Source organism: Drosophila persimilis, unplaced genomic scaffold, assembly GCF_003286085.1.
Source record: "Drosophila persimilis strain 14011-0111.01,24,50 unplaced genomic scaffold, DperRS2 tig00000653-arrow-arrow-pilon, whole genome shotgun sequence".
Taxonomy (NCBI): Eukaryota; Metazoa; Arthropoda; class Insecta; order Diptera; family Drosophilidae; genus Drosophila; species Drosophila persimilis.
Window position 1 is genome coordinate 721973 of NW_020825330.1, and position 18777 is coordinate 740749.

Sequence of the window (18777 nt, forward strand, 5' to 3'; positions counted from 1 at the left end):
AATTATCTATTGGATATATTATCATGGTTAATCAGGATTAATCGTGTTTTGTTTTCCCAGCTCGGCAATATTTATAATTTGAGTCATCAATATATCGGGCGTCTGTCTAATAAGAGTTGGCAATTAATAGAAATGTTAAAAATCATATAGGAAGTGTAGAAATCTTGTATTAATATTTCTGCAATAGCCAATTCAAATCTTTCCATTGTCAGTCACGACTATCGGAGTTGCTTACAGAGAGATGGCCATCCTTAAGTATGACTGTAACACTCCGAAGAGAAAATACCAAACTTTAAGTGCTGTTGAATGTGAAAATACAAAATATATAGTACTGTCAAATGACAAAAGACAACGCCCTCTGTAGCGCAGAGTCAGCACTAAATTCGTGTGGCGTGCGTCTTTGCTAACTGCCCAATGCGCCATCTGTTGTTTGGGAAAATGTCCGTTGGAATTTGAATTTGAATTTTACAATTTTTACAAACTTTAAAGCTAATCAACCCTTAGGGAACATTTTTGGCACTAGCCATATATCCAAATAATAATACTAAAATAGAGCATATTCCCGTCTACGCTGTCACCGGACTCTCATGCCATTTGCCGACAAAGGATCAGCGGCAGGACATCTAAGGACTTTGAAAGGAACAGCGGTCTCTCCTTAGAGCCTTTCGCAATTTAGTATCGCACCAATTAGTCGTCCTTTGTTCATTGTGACCTGCTTTGTCGCCTTGTTTTCCCCATTTTTTGTTTTGTTTTTTTTTGTCTTTTCTTTTTGCGAAAATCCAATCGATTTTTCCCATAGCTCTTTCCCTGCTCTATGCCTGTCTCTTTCCCACAGTTGCCACTGTTTTGTGCCTCTCTCTTGCTCCCAGCGGGGCGTGCGGTGCCAGAGATCAGAGGACCGAAGGCCGCCGCGGGGCGCCCTCAAACTGATGATCATTTCGACACCCCATTTATGGTACTGGCGGCTTCTTCTCTTCTTCTCCAGCGGAGTAAGAGTCGGAGGCTCTCTCTCGCTGGCTGGCTGCCGCTCCTGTTTCTCCTTCCCCCTTTCCACCCGTCCAGCGGCGAACAAGTGCCTTGCCTTTTGAGCCTTCCTTTTGGGTAGGATTTTCCTTGCTGTTGGGTAAAGTGATTTCCCTGGAAGTGTTAGAATCCTCTTGTTTCGGCACTCTCCCTCTCTGTCTCTCTCTCTCTCTCTCTCTCTCTCTCTCTGCTGTCTCTTTCTCTTTTTTCGGGGTCTTGTAAATTGATGCTGTTGACATTTTTAGTGCAAAATGGTCTCCTAGGGGATCTCTAATATCTTGTTCGCGGTTGGGCCCCTGCCTGGCAGTGCCAGTGCCCATTGTCACTTGCCCCTTGCCACTAACACACGGACACGGACACGGACAGGCGCACGCACACGCACACGAGAAATATTTATTATTGAAATTAAAATTTATTGTTTGATTCTATTGTTTGTGTGTGTTTGGTTTTTTGCATCGGAGCCGCTTGATTAGAGAATTCCCTGGAAGTAGATGAAGATTCGGTTGCAAGTGCGCGCCCCCGCCCCCAGCGTCCGAAAAGGTCAAAGGAGGCGCGCCCTGGCCTTGGGCCAAAATCGAGGCATTGCGCAATCTGTCGCTCAGAAAGACGGGGCCACAGTCGGCACAGTCCGGAGTCCGAGGAGAAGGCGGTCCCTGATTCCCATTTGGATCGATAGAACGATGGATCGATGGAGGTTAGCAGCCAGCTGTTGTTCGCCCTGAGATCTCGAATATCAAGCGCTTTAGGCACTTAAACATGTACATACATATTTCTGATAAATCCACAGGCTATGCGAAATGAAAGGATTTATAGGATCAGAAAGTAAGGGAAGGTAATGTCATTAATTACATGTATTTTGTTATGTTTAAACTCTGTTCTGGTTTCCAGGCACGATTGGAGCATATCTGAGAGAATGTAAATAGCCCTGAGGCATTGCTCGCAGACAATCCACAATTCCCGATAGCAAGGCCTACAGCAAAGCATAACTTTAATCTTGAATATCTTTAAAGTGTTATTAAATTCGATATGAAAATTAAATGCATTCAATTAAGACAATTTTTGGGTGGTCGCATGATCTCGGATGCTTAATAATAACCCTTGAATAAGCCCCTAGTCCATTGTCTCTGCACATTTACGACTCTACAAAGATTTTGCATTTACGATTACTATGCAAAAACGAAGAATAATTTTGAACAAGTATAATTTTAGGTTTCTAAATCAGAATATTCAGAGCCCTGGAACGCCGAATCCCACGTTTGCCTCGACAAAAACGTTTCGATATTGAATGCCATTTAATGAGCGGCACTTTCAGGTTCATTTCTGAGACAGATCAGACGGATTAGACTTTGACTAAAGCGAAGAAGAGATATAGGAATAAGTATACAGGAGATATGTCGGAGTTCAAAGTCAATTGGCGAGAAAAACCCCGGGAGATTAGGGTTTCGTGGCTAATCTCTGGGCAAGAGCAGGGGCAAAGACGATAGAAAGGCCAAAATATTTGCAGACAGTGAAAGGATTTAAATACGAAAATCCCCATAAATCCAATTAACATAAATCTGCATAACGGGTTGAGGGAAGGCAATCGAAGGATTCCGAATCGTGAGGCAGTAGGCAGGAGCGCAGGAGCGCAGGAGCGCAAGGGTTAGGGTACCGAAAGGATTAGAACGGAATGCGAAATTTCAATTGAATAAGATTTCCATATACCTGTGGCTCCTAGAGGGGAGGCTCGACTTCTATCTGTCTCTCGCTCACACTCTCTGGCTGTTGTTCTACATGTACTGTATATCTGTCTCCTTCCCTCTCTGGTTGCGGATTACCACAGACGATCCCTTGACTTTTCCTGCTAAGCGATCGTAAAACGTGGATTATGCATTTATGGCCCACACACACAGGCACACAGGCACACGGGCACACTGACCCACCGACCCACCGACCCACACACTCACCCACTCAGCCACTCGCCCACTCGCCCACAGGGGCGACTGACCACCGACCAGGGGTGCGGTTTAATCCGAGACCAGGAAGATATGATATTAATCTGCTCGATGGGTGGTGGATGGATGGATGGATGGATGGATTGGTGGATCGTCAGATCAGGGATCAGGGAATCAATAATTACGATTCAGGCGTAGCCGAGTCAGGGGCTAGGTAGCACAACATTCCCTCCCGGTAATCCTCACCAGCTCCGCTCCGCTACGCTTCGCTCCTGGCGTGGATTAGCGGCGATCTAGTGCAGAAATCCCCAGGCGCGGGTGAGGATGAGGAGCTTTGGTTGTCGCTAAATGCATAGAAGTCAAAACTTTTGTGATCTCTACCTGAATTGTCTGAATCGTCTGAATCCCCGTGATCCTGCTCCTGATCCTGACCCGCGCAAGACACTTCTAACGACAGTTGTTTGTGTCTGTTTGGTGGGCTCGTCCTGGCTAATCAATTGATTATCGCCATGGATTGAATCGGGGATTGAATCAGGATTGGGTGGGGTAAGGGGAAGGACAGGAAAGGTTGACTGTTTGTGTAGGCTTGAGACTGGATTTGGATTCAAATCCCACCGAAAAGATTAGCATTGCACAATGTTTGTGGAGATTTGTGGCGAGAACCCAACCTTCCTCTGAAAGTTCTTCCTTTTCTGGATGTTCTTCATATCAGAGACTTTCCCTTGATGTGTACAAATATACACTTTGCTCTGATCTTCTTTGCCTATTTCTCAGCTATTTAGCTCTGGGCTCCTCCTTCTGACACTTCTTCAGATCTTTCTTCAAAGATTTGGCATCCGATTCTCCTCCCACTCAGAGAGACAGACAGACTCTCCCCCATCTCACTTGACCTACTGGCAGGAATAAAAAAGGGGGCGGCGTAGCGTGAGGCAGAACTTTCCTTGGCCCGGCCTGGCTCCTTTTTTGCTAATTGATTATGCGGCGACGCTGTGGCCCAAGGACAAGAACAAGAACAAGAACAAGGACAAAAGCTGCAAACAGGAGACCGGCCAGACCGGTAGGCAGGGGCAGGGCAGTGGCAGGGCAGTGGCAGGGAAGGGCAGACAGTCTTCAGGTCTAGTTGACTTCAGCATTGTCATAAATCTTCGCCAACGGAGGAGCTACCCGAGGGGCGGGGAAAAGGGCAGAAGAGAGTGCTCCTCTGGCAGCACGAGACAGTGCTCCTCCTTCTCCTTCTACTCCTTGGTGTTGTTGTTGCTTCAATATAATTGTATCTTCCGTTTCATTACATGTTACCCCAGAGAGCCAGAGAGTCCCGGTCCCAGTCAGAGGATACCCAGTGCCAGAGAAGCAGCCAGGGAGTGTCGGGCATAGGGGATGCGTTTGCTTTAATATCAAAATAATCAATGGGATACAGTTGGATGAGCTTGAAGCACTTTAAAAGTGTTTGTTTCTTTGTTTCCTAGGCGTTCTACAAGAATTGAATGAATTGGCGGTCGACACTCCATATCTACAGATCTCTTTGGAATGTGTATCAAAATTTCCAGGGATTTTCATGATTATATTAACACTGTTAGCAGAGATACAACTAGTCCCCTAATCTGATTAATCAGTGATGTTAGATAGCGACTTATAGGATTCGTATTTAAAGTTACCCTGATATTACGTTAAACTTCCCAGGACGACGGTGGATCGCCCCAATGGGACGACAGTGATTCAAAGCTCGCGAGTCCGCGATGGGGTGGTACTGGGTAGCTTTCCCGTCGATCACTCTGTCCGACTGCTGCGTGCCCCTTGTTTCCGTGGCTCGTTTCGGTTTAGGAGTCATCATTATCTTTTCACAGTACAGCGGCAGCGGCAGCAAATCGTAAAATTTGTGGCCGGGGAGCCACGTTGCGTATGCGTAATAAAAAAGACGCCGCATAATAAAAATGGTTAGCCAGAAGGGTAGGGTGGGGTGGAGTTGGGTTGGGTAGGAGAGCCAACAACAATTGTGATTAATGTGCGCGCACACACACACACACGCACACAAAGGCAAAGGCAAAGGCAAAGGCAAAGGCAAGCGCATACACAGGAGTGTGCACAAGCACAAGAGAGAGAGAGAGAGTGAGAGAGAGAGAGAAAGAGAGACCCGCGGCTGGTGCTGCTGCTGTCGGCGTCTTGCACTCGCCTTCGCCCGCTCTGCGTCTCTGCGACTCTCTTTTGTGGTGGTGTTTGGTTAACGCCCCTTTAAATACAGTTATTTCATTGGGCCGCGACCACAAATTTATTAGTTTTTATTGTTATTGTATTGATATTTGAATTATGCCATGCCCCCGCTCCCCGTCCCCAGCTCCGTCTCTAACTCACACTCCCCTTTCGCTTCCCCTTCTTCTTCTTCTTCTTGTGTTCCCTTTTCTTAGATGTTGAGAAAGCGAGAGATAGAGAGAGATAGGAAGAGGTAGATGGTGTAAAGTGAAAAATTAAATGCCATAAAACAGAAATTTTAATTTAATTAAAATGATGAGCAATGTCTGGCGCTTTTCCCTCTCTCGTTTACTCTTGAGAAATTGTTAGTTTTCTTCTCTTTTGAAGAAAAAAGTAAATTACATGAAAACAAATGGGAATAAATGGGTTGTGAAAGGGTATACATGTGTACATCATATGTATGGGTAATAATGGGATTATAAAGAGGGATACAAATCTGTCGATTTACTTCCATATTTACTACCTTCCTACTCTTTACTGAGAACAAAGCCCAATTAACATTATGGATTCCTCAATTTAAAAGACGAACTTCAAGGATGATCAATAAATCTGCATCTTATTCTGCAATAAATCTTTTGCGAAAATATAATTCAAGCAAATGTAAAAAGTATATTCGTAGATAAGAAGTAACATTTTATTATTCAATTGTATCTACTACATTCTTCTAAATTTATAAATGTAATTATCTGGACGGATAGAATCCGAAAATAATTAGCTTTGATTTGTATGGTCGAATAATTGAAGTCATTTGTAAGTTATAGGAGATATGTACATACATATGTATATCCTTCGCTTAAAGCTTGAAGTGGTCAGGTCTCAGAGTCTAAGGAGCAACAAGACTGACCATAGGAGGCATTAAAACAACAACCACTGCTGCGGCAACAACAACCACACGACACCACAAAAATGGAATGCTCACCCAATTGCTTTGACACACAAACCCACACATAGAAATTAAAACAAAACGCCTGCGGATACCCGAAAAGAAGAGGCACAAACGAAAGAGGGACAGAGAGAGCCCGCAAGCATGGCAGTGCCCGAGAGCAAGTGAGACAGATAGTGCTGCCCTAAAGGCAAATCCAAAAACAACCACCACCACACCACCAGCAGCAGGCCAGAGACAGCGAACGCGAGAGAGGGAGAGAGAGAGAAAGAAAGCCACAGCCACAGTGAGACAGGACCCGAGCAGTCGGCCAGAAGAGTACAGCACTATGATATGCCTCTGCTGCTGCTGCTGCTGGCATGCTATGCTGCCCGCCGCTACCCGCACAACGACGACGACGACGCCGCTGCTGCCGTCATCAGTGATTCGTTTTGTACGTTGTTAGACTCTCTCGCTGCGTTTTGGAATTCAGTCGAGAACGATAATTAACGGTGGTTGTATCACATCACGCGCAGCAGCAGCAAAGCAGCATAGCAGCAGAACAGAGCACCAAAGCAGCAGAGAAGAGCACGACGAAGAGAATCCGACCATCGACACATCAACATCGACACCGAAAACGAATTCGAATCCGAGAACGAGAGCTGCGCGCCCCCCCTCGTTTGCTACACCGTCTACAGTACAAACTGCAACTTTGTTTCGGATCTATATACTATATATATATATACTCGATATATACCACGCGATTCCGGGGACTTGTGAATTTTTGGTTGTGTTTCAGCCTTTAATTTGCTTCGTTCGGTCGTTGGGTTTTTTTTGCGGTTCCATTTCGCGTGTGTGCGACGCATCGACGTCAGCAATTATTGAGGAGCAGCGGCAGTGGCAGTGGCAGTGGCAGAAGCAGCGGTAGTAGCGGCAACCAGCAACCAGCGGCTGTGGAAAGACTATAATTATAAAACTAAAGTGAAAAGCGTGCCATAATTACAAGACAAATATCAATAAGTGCAAGAGCGAAATGTGCGAAAATTGTTAAAGCAGAAGGAAGAGCAGAAGGAGCACAGAAGGAGCAGCAGCATCCAGAGGAATTCATAGCAGAGGAGCCACCACCATCCTCCTCTTCCTCCATCCAGGAATCAGTATCCAATCACCACGCAAATTGCATTTACAATATGATTGATGCGGCCTGCAATTACCTGAATCCCTATGCTCTGTCCCAGCAGCAGCAGCAGCAGCAGCAGCATCCCCACCAGCAACAGCATCCCCATCCGCATCTCCTGCAGCAGCAACAGCAACAGCAGCAGCAGCAGCAACTCCATTTGCAACAGCAGCAGGAGCACCAGCAGCAACAGCTCCACATGCAACACCAACAGCAACAGCAGATGCAACATACTCAGCAGCAGCAGCAATCGTCGCATGATTTCATTAGCGCCAGCGCCTCCAGTGGCACCACCCCCAACTCCAACTCCAGCAGCTCCAGCATCAGCGGCTGCAGCACCAGCAGCTCCCCGCTGTACGGCGTTGGGATTGGCATCGGCATCGGTATCGGAATCGGGAAACCCGGAATGAAAATGGAAATGCAATATCCGCCACAGGCCTCCTCCACGGGCACGGCCTCGCCCAACTCCAGCATCCAGTCGGCACCATCCTCGGCGAGCGTGTCGCCTAGTATCTTCCCCTCGCCGGCCCAGTCCTTTGCCAGCATCTCGGCCAGTCCCACCGCAACGGGGGAGAGCAGGATCGCCGTGCCATCAGCAGGAGCAGCGGCAGTGGCCGCCTCCACAGCAGCCACATCCTCCGCATCCGCATCCACACCCTCATCATCATCCTCGGCAGCAGCAGCGGCGGCGGCGGCAGCAGCAGCAGCAGCGGCAGCCGCGGATCTGGGGGCAGCGGCGGTGGCCAGCGCCGCCTACGGATGGAATTCGGCAGCAGCCGCCTACTCGGGTCTGCCCTCAAGGTAAATATCGCCGGAAGGAAGAAAGGATGGCAGAAAGAAAGAAAAGAAGAAAATGCTCCTCGAATCCTCCCATGATAGCCCCTGAACTAATCCTCCATTTCCATCCCTTTTTGCGATCCTTGCAGAAGCCAATTCCCGTACGCACAATACGCGTCGGATTACTACGGGAACGCGGTGGGCATGTCCTCGTCGGCCGCCTGGTTCTCGCACCAGGAGCGCCTGTACCAGCCGTGGTCCTCGCAGAGCTATCCGAGCTTCAACTTCGACGACATCGCCTTCCAGACGCAGCTGCAACGCCGCTCGGTGCGATGCACCTGCCCCAATTGCACCAACGAGATGAGCGGTCTGCCGCCCATTGTCGGCCCGGACGAGCGGGGTCGCAAGCAGCACATTTGCCACATACCCGGCTGCGAGCGGCTCTACGGCAAGGCCTCCCACCTGAAGACCCACCTGCGATGGCACACAGGCGAGCGCCCCTTCCTCTGCCTCACCTGCGGCAAACGCTTCTCCCGCTCGGACGAGCTGCAGCGGCACGGACGCACCCACACCAACTACCGCCCGTACGCCTGCCCCATCTGCTCCAAGAAGTTCTCGCGCAGCGACCACCTCAGCAAGCACAAGAAGACCCACTTCAAGGACAAGAAGAGCAAGAAGGCCCTCGCCGCCGAGGCCAAGGAACAGGCGGCGGCAGCCATTGGCTCCAGTACCGGCTCCGGCTCCATCAAGCAGGAGAAGGCGGAGAAGCTCCAGAAAAAGTCCAAGACCCATTCGCCACCTGTGGAGTTCAAGCAGGAGCAGCCGGAGAGCGCTCTGCTCCACAGCTATGCCCCCTATGCCAATCTCTACCAGCAGTCATCCTCCGCCTCAACCTCGCTGGTGGCTCCACCCCCGCCTCCCCCACTCTTCCAGCAGCAGGCGGCCCTCCACCATCAGCAGCAACAGCAACAGCAGTCGCAGATCGGGCTGGGGAGCAGCTACGAGCCGTGGAGCAGTGCCGCCAACAATCGTGCCATACAACTACCGACTACCTCAGTGACCGCCACCTCAGTACCCGTCACGGCCAGCTCCCCGTCCTCCTCCACCGCCTCGGCCAGATCCCCATCGGCATCTGCATCGGCATTGGCATCGGCATCGGCATCCTCCGCATCCGCATCTGTATCCGCCTCCGCATCGGCAGCTGTCGCCGCTTTGGCATCGCAGCAGCAGCACTACGCCGCCCTGGCTATGCAGAGCGAATCCCAGTTGGCGGCGGAGTATGGATTGACCATGTCCGGCCTCGCCAGCGGCGCCAGCCAGGACTCCAGCTCGAGCTGTGCCGGCTCCAATGCAGTATCGAGCCACTCAAGCGGCGGTGGCGGCTACTCCAGCCTCATTGGCCACATGAAGTCGGAATATGCGGCCAGCTATCCCACGGAATTTGCCACCGGCTCCTCCGGTTATGGGTACCCGCACTCGCATCCGCATCATCCGCATGCGCATCCGCATCATCATCACAATGCCTGGGCAGCGGCCTATCATCCGCATGCCACGGCCTAAGGCTCTACTAATCACCATCCACCATCCATAATCCACGTCCTCCTAATCCTCATCCTCGTTGTTGTTGACGGTTGAAACCGATGCCATGCTCCTAATCACTAAGCCCCAATACCTGATCCTGATTCCCCATCTATCTCTGTCTCTATCTCTCTCACTCTTTCTCTCTTATTCTCTCCAAGTGAGTCGCGGGTATCGTGATGTCGAGCCACGTGTGACTCTACAGATATTCTAATCATTCTTTGAGGAGAAGAAACCCGTAGAACGAGATCCATCTAGTGTTTTTTTTTATATATAAATGTGTTTATTGTTGATAAATCTACAGAAAAAAGTGCAGATGCAAAAGTCTATATATTATACAGATAGATATTACTATATGTACTCTATATATATATAATCGTTAGCCCTAAGAAGAGACCATTTTTTTTGTCCACATTTTTTTTAATAGTCCTAGGAGAAAGTGATTTTTTTTTTGCATGTGTGTACATAACTCTATAGACCGATATACCATATACCATCCTATGTGTAAGGAGTATATAAGGAGGAGAGAAACCATCTAGTTGTGTACCATAATAATTGTAATAATTGTTAATTGTCTTTAAGATAAATTATATATACTCGTAATCGTACACAAATCGTACAACAAAAGGCGACAAAATCCACAAAAAACACACAACAAAATCCTAACAATAAAAAAAAAAAACGAACAAAATTATATCGAAAACAAAGGCGAATTCCTGTTTACTTCTTTCCACAGCAGAACAGAACAGAACAGAACCTGATCTACTCTGATCCCTCGACTCATCCACGACTCACCCTCGAGTCCAGTGGTAGGGGTTGCTGAACAGCAAAGAGGGAGGATTGGGGTTGTTCGGAAGCTTCTTCCCTACTTCCTGTTTGAATTTGTATAGCTTTTGGGTGCGGATAGTCAATGGAGATCCAGACATTTTCCCATGCACTGAAACCATTTTCAGGGTAGAGCATCGTGTAGTTATTGGGTAAACATCATGTTCATAGAGTACGGACGTATAAAAGCTAGAAGAAAGCGTTGTCGATACCATAAATGTATATGTATATTTTCAGAGCGTTGCATACAATGATTACATACATTCCCAGAGAGTAGATCGTTTCTTATATTCTTTTCTGTTTAGTTTATTTTTCATTAAAGATGGCAATCAACATTGAGGACTCGCTTTTTCTATAAGAAAATAGATCGATACGATCGATTCGTCGTATTGAATTTAATTCAGAAATTTCCCATCATCTCTTTCGCGCAGATTGGGATCATTACTCAGGGATCGTATCGATCGACTGGGGGGAACCAATGAGAGTCAATTTGCTCGCTCCCGGACTATCCCACTTGGCCAGCCCCGCGCACCCATTCGCAGGCCAAATGAATGAGCAACAGAGTTTTTTATAATTAAATGGCCAACTTTGTCGTTGCCCCAATGATGGCGTGAAGATACGCCATACCGCCATACCGCCATACCATACGCGCAGAGCGGTCTCCCCATACGATGCAGAAAGCGGATAGCCGGTCGATTGTGGCCAATATAAAATATTGATTTATGCCTCTTGGGGGCTTTCCTGGGGCATCAATCAATTTTCAAGTTGAGTGAGCGCCAAGCCCCCACAAGCCCACACCCCACGGCCCACGACCCACGGCCCACGCCTCCCGCCCCGCCCGATGCCAGTCCCGAAACTCGAGACGAGTTCCAGATCCCTGGTGCAGCGGTTGACAACCTCAGAGGTGGTAGTATCCCATTGGTACTCGTAGATGCCCCAAGACCCCGCCTTCTCCTCGCCTCCTCGCCTCCTCCCCTCTATATCTCTTCACTATCCATCGCTGGGGGTGTGATGGGGCAGCGCAACAACTTCACACGCACGTTAATCATACGCCGCATTGACCGCAAAGCATTTACGATACCCCAAAACCGTTCGCCCCAAAAAAAACCCCTTTTTTTTTTTTGGTTTTTGGTTTTGGGGCCTCACTAAATGGCAAACAGAATCTGATTGATTTATAACTGAAGTCTGGAGAGTCCGAGGGAAAAATGGAAAATAAAATAAAATACAATCCCGAACGAAGTTACTCTCTGGCGGCGGCTTAATGATGATAAATGATGATGTTATGATTTGTTAATTTTTCTTCAAGTCCCTCTTCAGGTTCGTCTCGCTTTTATTGCGTGTTGTGCCCCCAGTGGTCGCCAGTTACCAGTTTCCAGTCGCCAGTCGCCAGTCGCCAGTGGAGGAGTTAACCCGAAACATGAGGCTCTTCTTTTCGTCTTTTTTTTGTGTGTTTTGTTTCTGTTTTGGTCAGTTTAATGGCTCCGCCGCCTCCACCCAAACCTCCAACAGTCTGCCTATTCCTCTAACGCTCTCTGGGGCGAAAGTGTAATTTTAAGTATGGGTTACAGAAAAATGGAGAGATGTCTCTAATAGGCAAGTGATTTGTTGATCATTCATCTCTGGCTCGGTGACTGTGGCTCTGCAAATGATTTCGTTTACAGATTTTTCCCCAGAGGCCGCAGGGCCTCAAGGGAGATTCCACCAACGCTCCGGAGAACACCTCAGCAGATAACTTCTTCTGTTTCTGTACAGCATGAAAGGATATTTCATTATCGGCGATTCATCAGAGATATTGTTCGTTAAGGTTGAAGTTACTCTGCTGTTGAGAGTCTGCCAGAATCCACAGATTAGACAGCTCCTAATAAAATCATCCCAGAAGTGTTTTCCACTTGAAAGAGAGAATTATGTAGATCAGCAGCAGCCACAGAAGTTCCCAGAATTGTTGGCCAACCGACACCACACCTATGGAGGGAGACTCCTAGTCCGATTTCGTTCCATGCCCTTGACTCCACTCGAGTGGCACATAACCCAGAGTGTTGTCACACATACTCGAACCGAATCTTCTCCTCCTGGGCAGGGGCACGCTTCGCAGCGAGGCTCAAGTGGGTCTCCTCCCTCTCCCTCTCCCTCTCCCTCCTCACGGGTCTCTGGGTAACCAGAGATCGTTCTAATTTTGATCAAAGCTATAAATAATCGAGCTGGTTGCACAAGAGCCACTTGACTTGACATTGGGACATTTTCCACGGAAACGATGTTTTGATGTTGCGCGCCTTGGTGATCGCTGATCGCTGATCGCTGATCGGTGATCCTTTTGGGTCCTTTGGCAAACGAGCAGCACACAAAAGGGACAAAGCAAATTGAGTTGAGATTATCGCTGGCCCGGCGGCAGGACCTGCGCTAAGTAAGCGTGTCCAAAAAGGTCCTGCCAGTCCTGCCAGTGCCAACGCCAGTGCCAGCGCAGAAGAGATGATCGAACATGACTTAACTAGAAAATGTTTTATGTTTCATCGACCGATGTCTGGCCCTCCTGGCACTCTTGGCACTCTTGGCACTTGGTATTTATTAGTTTTTACTTTTCACTTTTCATATTTCCCTCGTTCTTTCGCTCTTTCTTTCGGGGTGGGGTAGGGGGGTGGAGGCAGGGGGCGTGTTTGACATGGTCATCGGTGATTATAAATTTCGGTCGTGTCTTGCGGTCGAGGTCCGAGTACGAGGTCCTGTGTGGGTTCTCCCTTTTGTTTATCCGAGAGCATCGTTGCGGCATATGGCCGGCCTATCATCCATTCTTTTCGAGAGTCGGTGTTTGTCGGTCGATGCGGGTTCGGCTACCAGTGGGAGAGAGAGACATGTGTTTAAAGGATAATCTCGCGCAACAGGATCGCAATCTCGATTGCCTCTTGCCAAAAGATAAACTATGGAGATGGATTGCTATTTGCTGCGGGGATTACCATAGTGCGAGGGCTCGGGGGATAATTTCTTAATTTTCTGCTGGATTTCCTACAGATATGTATATACATACGTAGAGTGGGCTCCTTTGGCATGCTATATATGTGGCGGTGTGGATCGGTTATGAATGGCAGAGAGTACAGATGATAAATGGTACATTTATTTTCAAGTATAACCGTTTCAATGGTATACTAGTATAACAGTGTTGGATTGTCGGAAGCAGAGTTAAAGTGCTGGAAAATGGGAAACAGATACAAGGAAATATTGAAATCTTAATAAATCTTTTAATTAGCTAATTAGTTTTTTAAAATTTACTAAACGAAGATCAGCAACTTAAGTAATTAATAAATAATGTATTTAAATTTGCAGGAAATTAAAAAAATTCTAATTTATGCAGAGATAAAGATACAGAATTTTCTGAGATTTAAAATTTGTATTAAAAATGTATACCATTTACATACTTCATTTCTAAATAAAAACAAATAAAATGAGATATATTTATTAATGTAGATGAATCTTGAACATAAAGTTATAAAATATGAAGCTAATCATGTTACATAAATAAATAACACTAAGAAATCTTCTAAAAAAATTTAAAATAAAGAAAATATGTAAATATGCAACGAATGCGAATTGTCTGAATTAATAAAGTTAAGCCCATAGCTAAAGGAAGAATAATATATTTCAAATGAATAAAGGAATGAAGCCACGACTTTGGGGTAGCCGTGGGACAGAAAGGATTAAGGGTGCACTTGTTGAGTATAACAGTATACCAGAAATTGTTTTGCACTTGAATTCGAATGTGAAGTAAATAATTAGAATCATGAATACCGAATCATGAATCGATCGATTATACATACATTCATCCGAGAAGAGGGGAGGCCCGCGGGCGGCACGTGACCCAATCAATGCCGAGGACATCAGGCCATGACAATCGTCAAGGATATATGAAGTATTGTGGGGGGCAAGAAAGACATACACAGATACACAGGCACACACAGGAACACACACATTCACATCGAAGTGGCCAAACGAGCAATATGGAGATGGGGAAGGAGCAGGACAGGGACAGGGACAGGGAACAACTCAATTGTTGGCGGCATCTGTGGCATACAAATTAAAATATTTATGTGTGTATTAGGACTAAGGACACACGTTAAGGACACAACACAACAGCAACAGCAACAGCAGCAGCGGAGCGGCGGAAGGCAAGAGCCAATGGAAAAGTGCGACATATGTGCAGTCAATAAATTTTCCACTTTTCATGCTGACAGCACAGAAAAGCGGGGAAAAACAACAGCGACAACTCTCGAGCCGCTAATGGCTCCACAATGACCAGGCGTATTTGCCACAGAAGCACACACACACACACACACACACACGCATACACGCTGTGGAAAAGTCCTGTACGAGTGGGACTCGAGTAAATTGCTCCTTTTTCCTGGTGCATTTAATTTGATTTTATTGTTCGCGCTCCAATTATTTGTTTGCGTCAAACGAAACGGTTGCTTTCGATTTGGTTTCGGCTTATCGATATATGTACGTACATATGTACATGTGTGTATATTTATGTGTGGGCCACGCCCATACCCACACCCACACCCTCACCCACACCCACACGCGTGTGCTGTGTTGTATGTTTCCCCCATTTCCGGGGGCGCCTCAAACAACAAACTAATGTTGAATGCAAAAAACCGACAAAAAATAGGATGGAAAAAAGTGGGAAATCTATTAAAATGCATTTAAATGTCTGCATCCCCCACCCGCCTACCCGGTCCTTCGTCCATTCTCAACCACCGGCCACGCCCACCTCTCAGGCTGAGGCGCCCCTAACATGTGTATATATGCCTGTTTGAATAATCCGCATTATAGCCACAAAAGAGCGTTGCGAATTGATTAGGTTTTCCATTTCCATTTCCATTTTCCCTCTTTCCCCCGCTCGGAACGGGTTGGGGGATGGGGATATAAATCGATTTGTTGCGCCTGCTTTTTGATGTGATTTCCGTTTGCCAGAGGGTAGCATTTCAAGAGTACGCGACTACTGTCCCAGGGAATAATTTTGCAGGATAAAGAAGGACCCATCAAACGACAAGGAAAAACTTTAGGAAACGATAAAGATCGATTGAAGAAGATCGGTCTTTCAACATTAATTGTACGTTTTTATATGGTTTCTTAAAAGAGAGACCTTTTTTGAACATTTTCTTTGGTGTTTGGCACCTTTTTTGTGTAATCTTCAGTTAGCTCTTTAGGCAGAAAAGGGTATACAATGGCTCGTATATTCTGTATTACCATCTTCCATACTTCCATTGTGTTTTCATTGTTTCCCATTCGAGTGGATCTCCTGTTCGTGTCTTGTGGTTTTTTTCGAGTGGCGCCTGTGGTCCTGTTCCTGATTTGGATACCGATTCGTAGTCGTATTCCTGTTCCTGTTCCTGTTTCTATTCCTATTCAGATTCCATTTGTTTGCTTGTCTGGCGTTGACGTGTGTGCCAACAATTACGCTTATCCTTTGGCCCCCATACTCCCCAAAACCCTCGCTGTTGTTGGGTGACATGTGTCGGACAGTTCCAGCTCTCTCCTCTCTTCCTGGCTCCATCTCCATCTCCAGCCCCATGCACACACACACACGTTGAGTGAGTGTTTTTGCAATTATTATAAATCAAGAATTTGATTTATGCCATGTAACAAACTTCAGCAACAACCCGGCGAACTATTCCGGATTATTTATGGCCGCAAAACACTTACAAAGTGTGTGGCCCCGGCACCCGGCACCCGTCACCAGTCAGAAGTCACCAGTCAGCAGTCACCGGCCTCTCGGTCGGGTCTTTTGGCCATTTAAGAGGGTTGAGGCACAGGCCGAGATTTCCTACCTAACAACAATGTGTGAAAAGACCGAAAGCCGTTTCCGAACAATAGAGAACTGTGCCGTTGTCGGTGACTTCTAGTGGGCCATTTCTATTATTTATAGCCGAGCAATAAACCAAACTCAAAATAAATATAGAAATTCGCTAAGCGTTCGTTAAGTTCGTGGAGTTCTGAAAAGGTGGGAGATATGTCTGTGGATGTTCTCTTTATGTTGTAAAAAATGGTAACCTCTGAGGACTTTAAACTGTTCAGATTCTACTTAGGCACTAGCAAAATGAATATCTGTTGGAAGTTTACTTGATGTTCGTGCTCTGGACCTGCTTTCAGAGAATAACGAAGGGTTAAGGAGTAGATCGCCCTTCAATAGCTTTACCTTTCTTGTATATTGTAACTCCGATTGAAGCTTGCAATTGAAGCTGTCTGCCACACTTTACGCCTGTTTTGTTGCCACTTGAAATCGACACTTCAACACACAGAAAAAAACGCTGACAGTGTAAACAACAAACGATTTGCATGAACGTTTTTTATATGTGTACTCTCTCGAAAGAATGGAGAGCACGGAGATATATGTACACATGTAGGTATGGGGGAGAGAGAAGCATAAAAAACATGGTCAGCGGAAGCGGAAATGGATGCCGCACGGTCAGCAGTGTGTTCGATAACCGAACAGGAATCAGGGAACAGGGACTCCCGTCCGACTGCGGACTTGGCACCGATATACCAGATACCAGTCGTGGTCCGGCACTCAACAATGGAGCAGCGAAGAGCTCTCCACTTGAATGCATAAATCACGAATGGATGGGCAAGGGATGGGTGTGGATGTGGATGGGTGGATGGAAGCAGTTGAAGCAGCATGTTTGAATTTTTTTATGAACTTGTCGTACAACAACGGCGGCAAGCAACAACCAAATCGTGTACTCGATATACATAAAAAAAGCATAAAAAAACCAAATGCCAGAGCGCCAAACACAACTGGGAACACAATGGGGTACAACGGGATGAGAGGAATCGCAGAGAGAGAAGGAGAGAGGGTCCTGTCCTGCAGTTTTTGCGAAGAGTTTACCCAACTTTCGGATCGAATTTGCTGCTTTCCAGCAATAACAAGGACAAACGATGGGATGTGATGGGTCCATGCATGGGCCTGCATTTGGTTCCTAGGCCATGGAAACTCTTCAACGTACTATCTGAAAATAGTTCTGCAAATGGGATACGCATCGTTGAGAGCTCTACTGATGGCAAAGAGCATTCAAACTTCGTTGAATTGCGGGAGACACTCGAAACGTGGTCCCCTTGTCCTCGCACAGGACGTTTCATGTGTCAAGCTTCGGCTTCCTGTATGGCGACACCTCCTCCTACTCCACCAGCATCCAGCATCCGAGGGATACGCGCAGCGTAGATACATCCCATGAATATCCCATGAATAGAGTACGCGATTGGCGATTGGCAAATCGCATTTATCATCTTGAGCCGGAGCGGAAAAATTAAACACAACGCAAACACAGCGCCCATTCCCTCCGAATATGAGAGACTTATGCGGCAACGGATATCCTTGACATATCCTGTCACTGCCGCGCGCACTTGAGCATTGTGCGCAATTCGAAAGATACATTCGCAAGGAGATACATTCATGCGATGCGATACGATGCGATACGATGCGATCTGGGTATGCTCTCTATTCAGTGATTAGCCTGCTCGAATTTCAAATTTCATTCGGCGATCGAGCACCGTGCGACACCTGACGGGAAGTGTGTGTCCGTGTCCCCTGTGTTCCCTGTATCGGGTGCAGCACCTCCTTCTCCTGCAGAGCAGCTCCCACTCCCATTCCCATAACCTTTTTCTCTGTAGATTCCTTTTTGTCTTCGTTATATTTCATATCAATTGACATGGCACATTGGCGGCCCAGCTGCCACTGCCCGCCCGATCGTCTGCCGCATATGAAATGCCATTTTATGCTTTATGTTGCCTGTTAACTGTGGTCTATAATTATCGAGCAGCAGCAGCAGCAGCAGCAGCAGCAGCAGCAGCAGCTCCTCTGCGACTCAGAGAAATACATACATATGTAGGAATGGAAAATATCAAGTTGAAATATTTCGTGCCCTTGGGCCGATTACTGCCGCATGCCGCATGCCGCTGCCGCGCGTGTAATGGCAACTGATTTATCGTATTTGAAAAATTTTTAGCAGTGCTGTCCTGCTCTAATTCGAATGCGTACGTAGCTCTGCTCTTCTGCTTCTTTTACTGGCATTAGTCAGAGCCAAAGAATTTTAACCAACAAACATGGCAAAAGGGTTCGGTTCAGTTTGGGGTTCTCATGAGCTCTCATGTGTCTTCCCTTTTAGACAGCGGCTTGGACATTGAAATGTGAGGAGGGCAGGACCATAGCGCAGAGGACAGGGGGAACGGTATCATGAACAAAGAGTATTGGAAAACGATTCTCCAGTCTTCCAGCTGAAGGTGTTGCATAAGGGCTGTTGCTGGCTATGAACAAATTTCCTAGATCTTAGAAAATCAGACCTTAATCAGACCCAAAGCATCGAAGTGGCAGG

At 47.0% G+C, this 18777-nt stretch overlaps 1 protein-coding gene across 1 annotated transcript; it reads left to right on the plus strand.

Moving 5' to 3' along the window:
* Positions 1-6615: 6615 nt before the first annotated feature.
* Positions 6616-10025, plus strand: LOC6597872 (transcription factor btd). Its single transcript, XM_026991178.1, has 2 exons — positions 6616-8041; positions 8167-10025. The coding sequence occupies exons 1-2, from the start codon at positions 7254-7256 to the stop codon at positions 9575-9577; spliced, it is 2199 nt and encodes a 732-aa protein (XP_026846979.1). The 5' UTR covers positions 6616-7253; the 3' UTR covers positions 9578-10025.
* The last annotated feature ends 8752 nt before the right edge of the window (positions 10026-18777 follow it).

Coding starts and splice junctions, on each gene's coding strand:
- LOC6597872 (XM_026991178.1), top strand. CDS start 7,254: ATGATTGATGCGGCCTGCAATTACCTGAATCCCTATGCTCTGTCCCAG. Junction 8,042..8,166: donor TACTCGGGTCTGCCCTCAAG/GTAAATATCGCC, acceptor CGATCCTTGCAG/AAGCCAATTCCCGTACGCAC.